At 49.8% G+C, this 14,342-nt stretch overlaps 1 protein-coding gene across 6 annotated transcripts in view; it reads right to left on the reverse strand.

Annotated features, from left to right (window-relative positions):
* Nucleotides 1–14,342, reverse strand: part of JARID2 (jumonji and AT-rich interaction domain containing 2) — a 263,143-nt gene that overhangs the window by 28,273 nt on the left and 220,528 nt on the right. For all 6 annotated transcript variants that reach the window (XM_036890250.2, XM_036890385.2, XM_036890163.2 and 3 more), the window contains 2 exons: nt 11,251–11,486; nt 2,625–3,672 (listed from right to left, as the gene is read on the reverse strand). In XM_036890250.2, coding sequence (XP_036746145.2) covers nt 2,625–3,672; nt 11,251–11,486 — 1,284 coding nt within the window. The remainder of the gene's footprint in view (nt 1–2,624; nt 3,673–11,250; nt 11,487–14,342) is intronic.

Consider the following 14,342-nt stretch of genomic DNA (forward strand, 5'->3'; position numbering starts at 1 on the left):
TTAAAAATGGGCAGAGAAGCTGAACAGACAGTTCTCCGAAGAAGAAATTTAGATGGCCAACTAACACATGAAAAGATGCTCCACATCACTTGTCATCAGAGAAATGCAAATTAAAACCACAATGAGATATCACCGCACACCAGTAAGGATGGCTACCATCCAAAAGACAAACAGCAACAAATGTTGGCAATGCTGTGGAGAAAAGGGAACCCTCCTACACTGCTGGTGGGAATGTAAATTAGTTCAACCATTGTGGAAAGCAGTATGGAGGTTCCTCAGAATGCTCAAAATAGACATACCATTTGACCCAGGAATTCCACTTCTAGGAATTTACCCTAAGAATGCAGCAGCCCAGTTTCAAAAAGACAGATGTACTCCTATGTTTATCACAGCACTGTTTACAATGGCCAAGAAATGGAAGCAACCTAAGTGTCCATCAGTAGATGAATGGATAAAGAAGATGTGGTACATATACACAATGGAATAGTATTGAGCCATAAGAAAACAAATCCTACCATTTGCAACAACATGAATGGAGCTAGAGGGTATTATGCTCAGTGAAATAAGCCAAGCAGAGAAAGAGAAATACCAAATGACTTCACTCATATGTGGAGTATAAGAACAAAGAAAAACTGAAGGAACAAAACAGCAGCAGAATCACAGAACCCAAGAATGGACTAACCAAAGGGAAAGGGACTGGGGAGAATGGGAAGGAAGGGAGGGATAAGGGTAGGTAAGAAGAAAGGGGGCATTACAATTAGCATGTATAATGTGGGGGGCAGGCGAAAGAATGGGGAGGGTGGTGCAACACAGAGAAGACAAGTAGTGATTCCACATCTTACTATGCTGATGGACAGTGACTGTAATGGGGTTTGTCGGGGGGACTTGGTGAAGGGGATAACCTAGTAAACATGTTCTTCATGTAATTGTAGATTAATGATAACAATAGATAGATAGATAGATAGATAGATAGATAGATAGATAGATAGATAGATAGATAGATAGATGATAGATAGATAGACGGATGATCAATCAATAAATAAGCAAAAAAAAGAGAAAAAAACTACTAAGTCCCATGCACTGTGAGGAGGCCAAGCTCAGGCCCATGGTCTCCACGGTTAAAGGGCCAGCCCGGACTCCCTCACATGGGTGAAGACAATGCTTCACACTGCTGGCAACAGCAGAGAGAGAACACACGCCACAGGTGGCAACACATCCATACCTGACTTCTGGTGCTACATGGAGTCAATGTTAAGAAAACCAAAGGTTGCTTACTGCCATCACAAGATCACCTGAGCACCCCACCTGCCCCAGAAGGCCCACCAGCCTCATGCGGGCTGGGGGGTTGGAGTGGGGGAGAAACGACACAACTCCGGACTGCTCAGCAAAGCCAGGAGGACTTGGTACTATTCTGAGTCACACCCAGTGGCCAGAGTCCATGCAGGGCACCACACTGCCAGCACCAAACTGCTCTCACCTGCTCAGCCTGCTGCTGCAGCCCTGCCGCCATCCACCACGGGCCATCCCTGACAGTGGGCCACAAACCAAGAGTTCTTTTCAAACTAAGGGATTCTCACTCAGGCATTAGCCCTGGCAGGCAGCTGTTGAGAGGAATACTGAAACCTCCATCTTGCTAGGAACCCTATCTTACTGCCAATTCCTGACATTTAAATGGTTGGGAAATGTCTCCTTTTCCCCCTGCCATTGAAAAACTAGTATCTCCAAGCTGGAGGCTGGGACACATCGTCTCAAGTGTCTAGCTCAGAGGGAAGTGTGTGACCTTACCCAGCTATTCCCATTGTGCAGAACTGGCTCAGCAAGCATCAGGCACATCGACCCTAGGGGACAAGTCCCAGGAGCAAGAGGGAAATGGGAAGTCCAGGAGGATCCCTAAGAGGGCTCTGCCTGGGGAAGAGGGGCTCTTAATTGCTGGGATGTATGCTCACTAGAGGCATGCTGTGCAGCAGTCCCCACCAGAGTTGTGCCTGCTCTTGGGAGAAATGTAACCATATACCCTGGCCGCTGGGCTTCACAAGGGCCCAGCTGGTTACCAGAGAAACTGAAATGTCAAGAAAAAGAAGGACAGAGACCAATGGGGTGAATGAAGCCTACAAAATAGAGCTTATAGGCTACAATGTATCCCCCAAATGTTTGCATGTTGAAGCCCTTTCTCCCAGTGCCTCAGACTGTGACTGTAAAGGTAGGGTCTTCAGAGATCATTAAGGCAAAGGAGGCCATTACACTGGGCTCTCGTCCAACAGGACGGGTGTCCTTAGAGACACCAGGAATGTGCACAGGGAAGACCACGTGAGGACATGGAGAAGACCGCCACAGCTGTGAGACCAAGACCTCCAACAGTTCAAGCACCTGGTCGGCGGGACTTAGGTGTGGCGGCTGCAACAGACAGACACTCAGGGGCGCTCCTCTCCGCCTCTGGACACCGCACTGCCCCAGCAAGCTGGCCCTGCAGGGCAGGGGGGCAGGTGACAGCCCAGCTGGGAGAGCGGGGCTGCAGGGTCGACCTCCTCCTGCCACAGAGGCCCAGGGCCAGCAGGCAGGGACCCGGCTCCACCTGAGCCCCAGCAGCCCGTCCTCCCTTCAGCAGCTGTCAACCGTGGCCTTACCTATGAGCGGCAGCTCGTCCATGGTGATGCCCTGAGATCTGAGGTGCTTCTTGATGCAGGCCAGCCGCTGCACGTTGGGGCCCCAGCGCCGGCCCAGCTTGTGGATGTGCTGAATCTGCGTGACGAAGCGCATCTCGTCATTGAGCTTGCACTCGGGCCGCCAGTCGGGCGGGGGGATCACCCTGCACATGCCATACTTCTCCACCTGAGCGCGGACCGACTCGATGTAGACGAGTGGGTCGTGAAACTCCTTGGCGGACGGCCGGAGGACCGGGATCTCGTCCATGGCCGCCCAGCCGGCCCTGCCGCTCCCCTTCTCCGGCCGGGCCGACGCGTCGTGCGGCTTGTGCAGGGGCTCTGTTTGCGAGGTAGAACGATTTTCACAGGAGGCGCCGTCCATCTTGCCGTGTGCTTGTCTGCCTGGCGTGCTCTTCCCGGCCGTGGCCCGCTTCGGCCGGTTCCTCTCCAAGCTCCGCTCGGGCACTTCCTTCTTCACGTGGCCGTTCAGCGGAGCCTTCTCGGCGGGGGCCGGCGCGGCGGGGACTAGTGTCCCCTTCCTGCTGGGGGCCTCGGCGGGGCCGCCCGCCCCTTTCATCTTCTTGGGAGGCGACTGCGGCTTGGCTGCCTGCTGCACCTCTTCCAGTCTCCGCTTGGAGTTCCGCAGCCCCTCCCGCAGCTGCCGCCCCCCCACCTCCTTAGTGCATGACTTTGGGTTCAACCGGCCACTGACCTTGAGGCCATTGACGGCGTGCCCGGTGGACCTGGACGCCCCCCCGAGGGATAGCACCTGTTTGCGGGTTTTTGCATTGCTACTTTCGGTTTTCCCTGAGATTGTGTGGTTGACAGCTGAGCTGGGCTTGTGGTGATTGGGTTTGGTTTCCTTGACCAGTTCTCTCTTGGCTTTGGTGTATGTGACAGTCCCCTTTGTCACCGTTGCAGTGTACTTCACAGTTTTGGACGGTGAAGGTCTGACTTCGCGCATCTTTTTGGCACTGGTTGCACTTGTACCCAGAGATGACATTCGAGTGACTCCATTTACCTTAGAAACCTGGGATGCCAGGAGAAGCAGAGGGCGAGAAAAGCAGAATTAGTACCTGCCAAGAAGGCGTCCTCCACGTGCTGCTGACCAAACAGATCCAGCCGCCTGTGTTCGAGAAGAGACATTGGGTGGCCAGCAAAGGGACACAAAGGCCACAGCCACAACCTGAACTCAGAGATCCTCCCTTTCAGAATCTTTGCATGACCACATGCCTAGCCTACTCGCAAAGATATGCAGCAGGACCTGGTTGCCCCCTGGAGAGGCCTCCAGGGTGTTTTAACATTCATATTTGTCCCCAGGGCTCTTCCAGGACATCGGATATTTCACGAGGAAGGCCCCACCAGGTGCCTGCCAATACCTGTCACAGGTTAGTGACATTTATAAAGAGCCTGCCCATTTGGGGGAGAAGGGGTACACACACACAGCCCTGTTCTGGGAAAAGACATATCTGCTATTCTTTGTTCACTCCACATAAAAGCATGACCTGCCCACTGACCTTTTAAATCTATGTGTTTAAAAAAAGAACAGAACAAAAAAACTACAGAAAGAACAAGAACACTCATGCGGTCCAACTCCGAGCAGGTCGCATGCCCAGGGGTGTGGCTGCCAATGCTGCGTCTGCCTGCTTTGGCCTCACCTTTGAGATGGCCTGACACAGCACCTTACAGGATGCACCTAACCTCTCCGGTGAAGCAAAACACACCTAATGCCCTTCTGCACAAGCAGCTCCTAGTCCTCCCTCCACCCCCGCCCACACCCACACCCCCCAACAAACTCCTACACAGGGGCTTCTGGGAACTAGGGAAGCAGTCTGTGCACACGCCATCTTACAGCCTGGACACCACAGCAATTTCAGGACACAGTCACTCTCGCTTTTGAAGAGAAACCAAAGAATGACGTGGTGGAGACCAGAGACGCATTAACTCCTAAAGACTTTTGAGGTGCCCACGTGGGAGCAGTTGCTGGGCCGGCTGGTTTGGAGTGGACGTTGCCTCACCTCTGCCTCCCAATGGCCTTTGACATGTCATTTAACATCTGGGTCATCAATTTCTCATCTGCAACATGAGTTCAAAAACAGGGACTGCAAGTTCGTAAGCACCACCACATCCAAGAGGCAGACTAAAAATTACAGTTGCTGGGAAACAGAAATAACAGCCTCCTTGTCTCAATGATAATCTCTGAGCAGGAGGTGACTGAGGGGAGGAGGGGGCTGAGCTCCCAAGTCAGCAAAGCTGACTGACCAGCTGCAGTCATGCAAAACGTGCCTCCATCCTCATGCCAGGCAGAGACGGCAGCTAAAACCCACCAGCTCCCGCCATCACCCACCGCTACTCCAGGCTGTGCAGCTATCCCGCCACCAAGAGTCAGGTTTCCAGGCCACAGGGCCTGAGTCTCTGTGGCCCTGAAGTGCCCCTGGCTCTAGCCTAGAAACAGCAATGAGTAAGTGGGGAAACAAACAAAAAAACAAAAATCAAACTTTTCTGCAGGTATATACCAAACCAGCAGTTCTCAGAAACCTCTGGAAGGCTAGTCAAATCAGATCACTGCCCCGCCCCCCAACCCCAAGTTTCTCATCCAGTAGGTCTGGGATGGGGCTCAAATACTTGTATTTCTAACAAGTTCCCTGGTGATGCTGAGGCTGACCTAGGGACATAGTTTGCTTCAGTGGTTCTCAAAGTTATCAGTAGAAGGTTCTGAAATGGGAAAAGGAAAGAAGCCACTGAGACCTGTATTTCTTTATATGCCACAAATTTCATGCAGTCCAATCAAGATTCTTGGTAGAGTTTGTGTTCCATAACCCAATCCTGGGGCATTCAGTGAATCAGATTTCTGATGAGCCAGTCTTGACTACTGGGGGCTCCCAGGCACCACTGAGGCAGCTACCGAGAAAGCCCAGGAATTACAGCTTGGACCCAGCACTGCTTACCACCCTATGAGGAAGCAGGACTGACTGGATCCAGTGGAAGAGAGAGGGGTCTGGAATAAAGAATGGGAGATTTATAAAACGAAAACAAAAGCTAACAGCCTGGCAACTGTAAGTTAAAAACAAATGTCTAAACCTGGGTTCAGGGGCAAAGACAAATTTTCTATGGTAAGTACCACTAATTTGGAATAGGGGCAAGGTGAGGGATGTAGATACCTCTTATTTTTATCTGTTCTGTCAAATACATCCATTGGTTAAAAGCAAAACAAACCTCTTAGAAAAACGCAAACAGTAAAATCTGCTGGACTCCTGAGGAGATTTTTCCATCATCAACACACTAGAAAGGCCTCAGGACCCAAACTTAAGGAAAGGACTCCATTTCCCAGGAAACAGAAGACAGCACCCCCTTAGGCTCTCAATCTTGGGTTAACCATTCCTACTGCAACCTTCCATCCCTTCCGGCAGGTCCCCTGTAACTGTATACTACTATGCTTCATTTCATCCTGAGGATGAGGAATCACCTGTGAAAATGGCAACCACTGGACGGTGCTCACACCACCATCTCCTACCAACAGTTCAGCTGTCGGCCAACATGTCCTGCACAGGTGTATATCCACTGCTTCTCAAAGCCGGGACCCGAGAATTTCCTGGGCGAGCCGGCAAATCATGCTGATGTCACAGACTCAGGCCCCAGATTCTGAACTAATCAGTGAGGACAGAGCAGGGATCGGTGATGGCTGGTCTCTGACCTTCCCCAACACAACTGTTTCACCTGTGAAAGACCGAGAGCCCAGGGCTGCTCATCTCAGGGTCTACCTCCAACAAAGTAGGAGCCCGCAAGCCCACCACACCAGCTTCCTCAGGGGCATCTGACCTCTGGCTCACTGGGTTACAAGGAGGCACGTTTTCTGCATTTCATTACCTTCAATGGCAAAAAATCACCTTCTTGTCTCACAGGGACAAAACAAACTTATTTCTGTGAACTTAAATACTGGCTGACTGCCAAGATGTGGAGCCAACTGCCTTGCTCATCAGAAGAAAGAGCAACTGTTCATTTTCTTCCTCACTGTTTTAACAGTTTACCTGCATAAGGTTCACTCAAATCTTATACTCACATATCCAAGCAACAAGCTCAAAGACTATAAATGTATTCCCCCAAAACCCTTTAGAACAATGAACTTCAGAGAGCAATGCATTACAAAGCCTGGGAAGGGCGTGCTTCACTGACTGTATCCCCTCATCTCAACCCTCAGCCCACCCAGGGCACCCGTGTTTTGTGCCTACGGAGAGAGGCTGTCATGCTGCTGACAAGCTAACCAAGGAACCAGTCTGTCCCACCAGCCAAGCCACGTGTCCTAAAGGGAGGGTCAAGACAGAACCAAGAACCCAGGCTCCACCTACCTAACACACAGGTTCCTATTCCTTGGCCTGCACTTGTGTCTAGGAGGCCAGTGTTCAACTGGTACCAATGAAAACAAAGAAATGGAGGGAAGCATAGCTTTACTGTGTCTCTGAGGGCCTCCCCCCAACCACCACCCTGGCAAACAGAACCAAACACCTAGTTTCCACATAACGGAACACCCAGGTCACTCAGCCAGCTCTGATGTCACTGTCGTACATCCCAAGGAAGTGCTCACACTGAGCACAGGAGAGAGATAATTTTAAGTCACTGGAGAATTAACACAAAGATGGCCGATAGCAGAACCCTCCAATGCAAAACAGAAACACTTTGGCTGAAAAATTTTACATCTCTTCAAGAGTTACTCCTTCTTTCTGCTCTGGTATGGACTTCTCACTTTACAACCCACTCTCCCAATTCTCACCCAGTTCTCCTGGAAGCAGGGTGTCGGCAACTTGTTCTCGGTGGCCCACCACCACCCACCCACCCATCACCTGTAGCTCAAGTTACTCCAGGTACACAGCTATGAGGTTTTATAGCAACCAGTCCCAATCAAAGCAGCTGCCCTCAGTTCATCCAGAAATTCAACTGTCAAGCTCTTACTTCCCACCAGGGGGAGCAATTGAGTTGATGCCTCTGCCTATCTTTTTGGAACCCAGAAGAGCTGCCAGGGAACTCCCAAGAAACATCTGTTGGCTGGGGACAGTCCCTCTGGCCTTAAAAAGCTGAATTAAAAAACAAAGGAGCCTAAAGTGACAAGAAGTCTCCTGGACAGGTATGGCCAGAACTCCAGTGAGTTGCGGAAGTGGGGGAAGACCTGCTGGTGTGGCAGGCCCCTTTGTTAGAGGAAGGTGCAGGGCCAGGCTGACGTATAGCCCCGCTCTCACAAAGGAAGACCTGGATGCTGGTGGAAGACCCTACATCTTACATCTTTTTATAACATCTGCCCCCACTTCTGGCAACCTCATGGAGTCACAGTTACCACACAACACATACATGCCTCTCAAAACTACAAGCATGCCCTGACCAGGAGCTTAACCATCTGAGACAAAACCACGTTCTGACATTTCTCTCTGACATTCGTTTTCATTTAGAAGTGCATTCCCAGCTGTTTGGTTTGAGCAGAGCTTCAAAGAACTTCGCTCTGACTCTTACAAGGCCAAGCCTTTGCAGCAACTCTTGTACGTTTATTGTGAAAACCTATCCGGCAAAGGTGACACAGCTCAGCAGATCTTCTGGCCAAGCCTATCTGTTGGCTGCCCATGCAAAGTGGTAATTTCCTTCTTCATGCTACGGCTCAGCCTCAGCACAGTAAGAACAGATGGGTGACCACGTTCAGCACAGCCTGACAGTCCACATCCTGGCTTACAGAGCACACAAAAGGCTATACAAGTAAAAACTTCAAGATACTCTTGGAAAACTAACATTTCCAAACTCTCTGGGAGCCAGCTCATTGTTTTACCATCCTAAATCTGTCACTGTCTTTTACGGCATCTAAACTGAAGTACTATTTTAAGGATTCGTTGCCAGATACCAATGACACGTGCAGATTATCACCCAGGGGGCAGTCATTGCCCTCTGACAATTCCAGGGCTGGTGTACATATGTGTGTATCCCATGATGGACAGCGCCTTTGTGTTCTAAAGGCTCAAGGGCTGCAAGGCCCCTCCCACCAAGAAAAGGCATGGGTGAAGTACACATTTACGTGCTCTAAGTCTCGGCGTCTAGGGCGTGAACACAAAGCACGGATCACATAGCAGCGTGCAAGGTAACAGGCGAAGGGGTGGTGTCAGTTAAAAACGTGATTTATCAGTCTCCAAATGCATCACAGCAAAGAAGGTGGAGTCACCTCTCTGCAGTGCCCTTTAAGTGCTGAATCCCTACATCCCACCCATCAGTATTTCACCTGATTCCATTCATCCTCTCCTTTTAGGCAACATAAAAAAATAATCATATTTGAAATTAAAGAACAGAGTATCCTCTGGGCCCTATCTTTTAAGCAGGTGAAAAGATGAAAGGCTGAAGCCTAGTCATTTGCACCAGGAGGTTACGAAGCAATCTACAATCTGCTTTTATTGACCTTATTTTCAGAGTGCTTAACTAATAGGGTTTGATGGTTTCAGAATAACCTTTCATTTCTGACAGTATCCCCATGAGAGGAGTTGACATGATTGGCTCCAAATGAGCAAGAGGGCCTAGAAAGACTAGATATCCTGCATGTCAAGGTGTGAAGGTCATGGTCAGAGCCAACCAGAACTGGACAGCCCCGGCCAACCCATCTGGGTTGATCACACAGGGCAGAAGGGAAGGCAGGAGGGAGTCCGGGAGGGGCAGGGGACAGGGACGGGAGCGGAGATGCCTGCGAACCCGTGCACTCACCCACCCTGCTCAGACGCTGAACTGAACAAGGAGGCCAGGTCAGGCTCCTGCGGTCACCTATGACAGGGGGCTGCTGAATGGGGCACCCCGGATCTCTCCTTCAACTCTGAAGCTTCGTGTGCAACAGGCCACAGCACACGCCATGGGGCTAGCAGGACAGGGGCACCTCCAGGACAAGGGTGTTTTCTGCTCTCCTCAACTCTTACTCCAACTGTGCTCATTCCTCGCCCCTTAAAAGTGCTTGGTTCCTGCCCCCACATGGGTGTTCTCCTCCAATACCCATTGTAATTGTTTTCTTTCACAAGCCAAACCTCTGCAGGAGAGGTATGCACCAAGTGCACATCAGGCATCGTTTTAGAAATGGAGCGGGGAGATTTCTCCCATGGTACTCTGTACCATCTGCCTTGTGCCTCTTGGTCCTGAGATTCAGGCACCCAGCACTCTGGAGGCCAATTCCACGTTCACGCTCAGCTGCTCTCTCCAGGAAAACCATGTGGTCTGTGCTTCAGGAAGAGCAGGCAATGGTTAAAATATGCTCAAAACCACTAGTTTAACCTCAAGTAAGCACTGCAAAGGACAAAGTGGATCTGTAATGACTGCGGAAACTGAAGTATGAGGAGGATCCTTGCCTCATCCACCTGGGGAAGGGATGAGTTAATATTTGAAAGCTAAAGGTTAAGACCAAAACATGCACGTGTTCACCCACGTTGCTGTGTAGGGTTATGAATATGGTCCCATAATGACAGAAAATTTTCTAATGGTATCAGGAATGAGAGAGATCATGGGTAACAACTGAACCAAAGGACGGATTCCACTACTTTCACACAATGACCAGCTTTAGGTCTTTCTGGAACACTAGCAGTAAAACGTCTCTTCATTCAACCTGTATGTACCTCGCCCTGAATCAATCTTTAAAGATTAAAGTCTCTGGTCTACTCCAGGGTAGGTTTTAACTCTGTTATAAAATTCCCAATGAAGAGAGCCCCCCTCTGTGGGCCCTGCGGCTCACTGACTTTATAATGGAGCGAGGACAGGAGTAGAGGTCAAGGAAATGCCACCCCACCCAGGCGAGCCAGCCCTTCACTGTGTGCCTACTTTCTCCCTCCCAGGTCCTAAGAAATCCTTGTCCCAAGACAAGAGCACTGTGACAATGACAATGGCTGAGGACACCCACAAGGGACCCCACCCGGTCTGTTTCTAATCTGACCCTGAAATGCGGCAGAGGGCAGGGTGGGCACGGTGCACCTAAGGTATAGCCGAGATGCACCACACTGCGTCACATAGAGACGGCAGTGCACACGCCCACGCAAGTCTTCCCTTCGGCAGTCCTGGTAGAAATGCTCACTTGTCACAGTAGGAACAGATTGTCCAGGAGTGCCTGCTGCCAGCGCCAGGCAGTCTGCAGGCCCATTTCAAGGTGTACCTTACCCGCTTTCAGCCCAACCTGAGATGACAACCCATATTCCCCTGGGACTCATGTGGTGCCCAGGGATTGGGGGACAGACAAGGGGCAGCAGAGGAGGCAAGTTCCCGCCCTGCCATCCCAATCCCTCCTCCAATACGTAAGAGTCAGCAGAGCATGGTGCTGGCAACTATGGCATCCTGCAGGGTAAATGCAATTCTACCAATGGCCCGGCTGATGGGCCCTCTTGGAGATGGGAGGAACATGCCTCCTCTGTGCAAGGACAAGGTTTCTCTGTCCCCATCTCACCTCTGAGCAGCACCTTCCTACTTACTTTCTGAGCCCTCTATGCACAGCCTTCTTGAACTTACTACTCACATTTCCCCTCACTTAACCTTGGCAAATGGGGTGATGGCACCTGGAGGGCAGGCAGGGACCCTCTGGGCCAGACCACAGGCACCTGTGTGTCTGGCCAGGCTTTACCTGTTTACGTAAGTCCTGAGCCGACCGATGCAGAGGGTGGTAGTGGTGGTTAGCAGTGAGCCCCTTGGCCGAGGAGCCCGTGGCAGGGGCCGCCGGGGTGGGGTTCACCGGAGCCTGCTCCCTCCGGCTGTCAGCCCGGGGGTCGCTGGGCTTCTCCTTCCCCAGTGTGGCTTCCTTGCTTTTGTGTTTTTGAACAGGTTCTTTCTCCCGTGATGACCTGCTGGAACCATTGAAAACTAGAAGGGAAGGAGAAAGAAGAAGGCAGTCACCACAGTGAGTATGTGCTATGTGACCTCGGTTCCCGAGACCAAGGGGAGGATAAAAGGAAAGCATTCTGTCTGGGCAACCTGCAAGTCTCACTCTCTCGAGATCATCCCACATCAGAACAAAGCCACCACCCAAATGCCAAGCACAGAAATAATCCTGAATACTGAGTGACAGACCAAAACATATATATAAACATCCTAAGAATTATCTGCTTTGGTTGAAAACAACTGAAAAATCCATTTTAGAAAAATCCCTGTAAAAAAACCCCACAGCCTTTGGGAAAATCAACATCAGGCCTTAAACAAAAAGAAAGAATTTGAATGAATGAACACAACCACAGTCACATCCCAAGAGCAGCACCACCCGTATATAAAGAGACAGATAATCTAGAATAAAATAATATTTCTCAGATTTGAAGTGAAGTGTTTTGAGGCTATAGATCTGCTGATGGCTGTGGGTCAGAACCCCAGCGGCCATCCCTAGCCCTCGCTGACCACTGAGGAGGAGCAGGGTGGCACCAGAGCTGTGAGGCAGCCCCTTTCCATTCCAGAAGCCCCACAGTAATGAACAGCTAACATGTATTACATGCTCACCGTGAGCCAGGGGAACCCTGCTGACGCTGTGACATGCACTCAGCCTTTGAGTCCGAAGGGAAAGGGCATTAGCATCATGTCTGCTTTACAGAGGAAGCCTGCAGGTGTGGAGACAGTAAGAGCCTCACCCAGGCTAGGCTGCCCACCTGCCTCCCAAGCCCACCCTCCCCTCCCTGATCCCTAGGGGTTCAGTGCCGATTCCCAATGTGCACACTGGATCCCACCCATTTGGGGTTTCCCAAAGAGAACAGTGATGTGCAGGATTTTTCCAGTAAACTGCAATTACTTTGCTGTCTCTGTGCCACAGAGGACCTGCAAACCTAGACAGCCTTGTCTGGTACAGCCCGCTCTCACGTCTCTTCCTCTCGCACCCACAGGTCCCTCGTCCTCACACTGTGCGCAGTCTGTAGCCCTCATGAGCTTTAAGCAGAACAGCTGGGAGAAGCTAAGTGAGCCCCTACAGCCATCATTTAAAAAGGGCTCTGGTGCGTTTCCTGACAGAAGGAGCCTTAAAAGGCCACTGTGTCCTCCTACCCAACATGCACCTTGCTCCAGGCCACGCCCACCCGGCTGGGACCTGCATAATTCCCCACCTTGCCAGGCAGTTAACAAAGAGAAACTTCTTCCCCTTTGAAGTGAAATCACTTCCTGCCGGCTGGAAGCAGAAATCAAACTATCCACACCTCCCGCCCCTGGGAGGGCTCAGCAGCTACCCTGCACCTACCTCCAGTTGCACAGCCACACTGTCTTCAACACTTTCTCTTTTCACCGCCCTCTGTAAGCATCCTTAAAATTTATATTTATGCCTTACAGGTTGCAAGTATCTTTCCCTTGTCATTTGCTTTTCCATCTGTTGTGCACTAAATCTGTTAGCCCATTTTGTGAAATGTCTTTCTTCGCTTTAATACTTAGAAAGCCCTCCTGTATTTTCAAATGGCAAAATATTAAGTTTCCTCCTAATTGCTTTCTGACTCTATTGCTTAGATTTACTCCAGTCCACTTGTTATTACTTTGTACACGGTATCACAGAGACTGACATTTTCCATGTCTGTACTGAATGTGAACCTTCATCTCTATGTCCCAGCACCAGTGACTACAGAGTCTAAATAAATTTTCATTACTGAACTAAACATGCCACACCAAAATACGGTATATGATGTGTTCTGTAAGGCTCTACTGGATACTCTCAGAGAACATGGGAAGCTTCAAATGGCTGGTTTACTCGAAGCGTTAACTAGCCACACACTGTCAGGGACCATCAATGATACCCAAGCTAGCAGTATCTGATAAAGCAGTATGCGTCGCTAAGACTACTAAACTCCACCATTGAGTACACATACAAACTTGTGTGACAAAGCAGTCACTACCCAGAAACCCCTTTCATGCACACCAAAGTCCAACAACTGTTTCTAGGGAAAAAGCTATGTGTGGTCAATGAAGTTTCAAGTGAGCTGCCTGTTCATGAAATGCTATTTTTATTTGAAAGAAGGGCTGGTGTGGTTATTTGTTGGCCATTTGCTCAAAAATGAATGAAGTAAGTCCGTCAAGGAAAATAACTAATAGTTTTCACTGCCAATGATAAAATTCACAATTTCAAGCAAAAACTACAATTTTGGAAAATCTGTATCGACACCCTTACAACATTTAAAGAGTTTTTTTTATGAGGTCAGTGGAGATGTGGGATTCTTCGATACGATGGAATGAAAGGTGCCAACCATTGGAAGTGGTACATAACTCAGTGAACCATTACTTTCAGATGGTCAATACTGGGCATTACAAACTTGTGCATGTAAGAGATCCACTTCCGGTGACAGGTAAACTGATGGGCTGTAATGTAGTGGAGCCTGAAAGGTTCACCTAAGGGCTCAGATTCCCATTAACAACCGACCTTGAAGAAACTACCATAAGTTGAGTCTAGGTGTGATATTAAACAAAATCATCTACCAAGGCTCCTCCCTATTCTAACTACCTATTTCTGTGAGACTAATTCTCTTCATATAAGCCAACTAAAGCTATACAACTACAAGGGAACGAATGCAGAAGAATCTAGCTGTCTTCCAAGCCAGGCATTAAAGAAAATTGCAAAAAGTATAAAACAACACAATTCTTCTCACCTGTTAAGTTCTGGGGGTTCACATGTGGTTTACTTTTCATTAAAATGTTACATGGAGGAGAGGGGCGGAAGACGGCGGCGTGAGTAGAGCAGCAGAAATCTCCTCCCAAAACCACATA

This window comes from Manis pentadactyla, chromosome 16 (assembly GCF_030020395.1).
Source record: "Manis pentadactyla isolate mManPen7 chromosome 16, mManPen7.hap1, whole genome shotgun sequence".
Taxonomy (NCBI): domain Eukaryota; kingdom Metazoa; phylum Chordata; class Mammalia; order Pholidota; family Manidae; genus Manis; species Manis pentadactyla.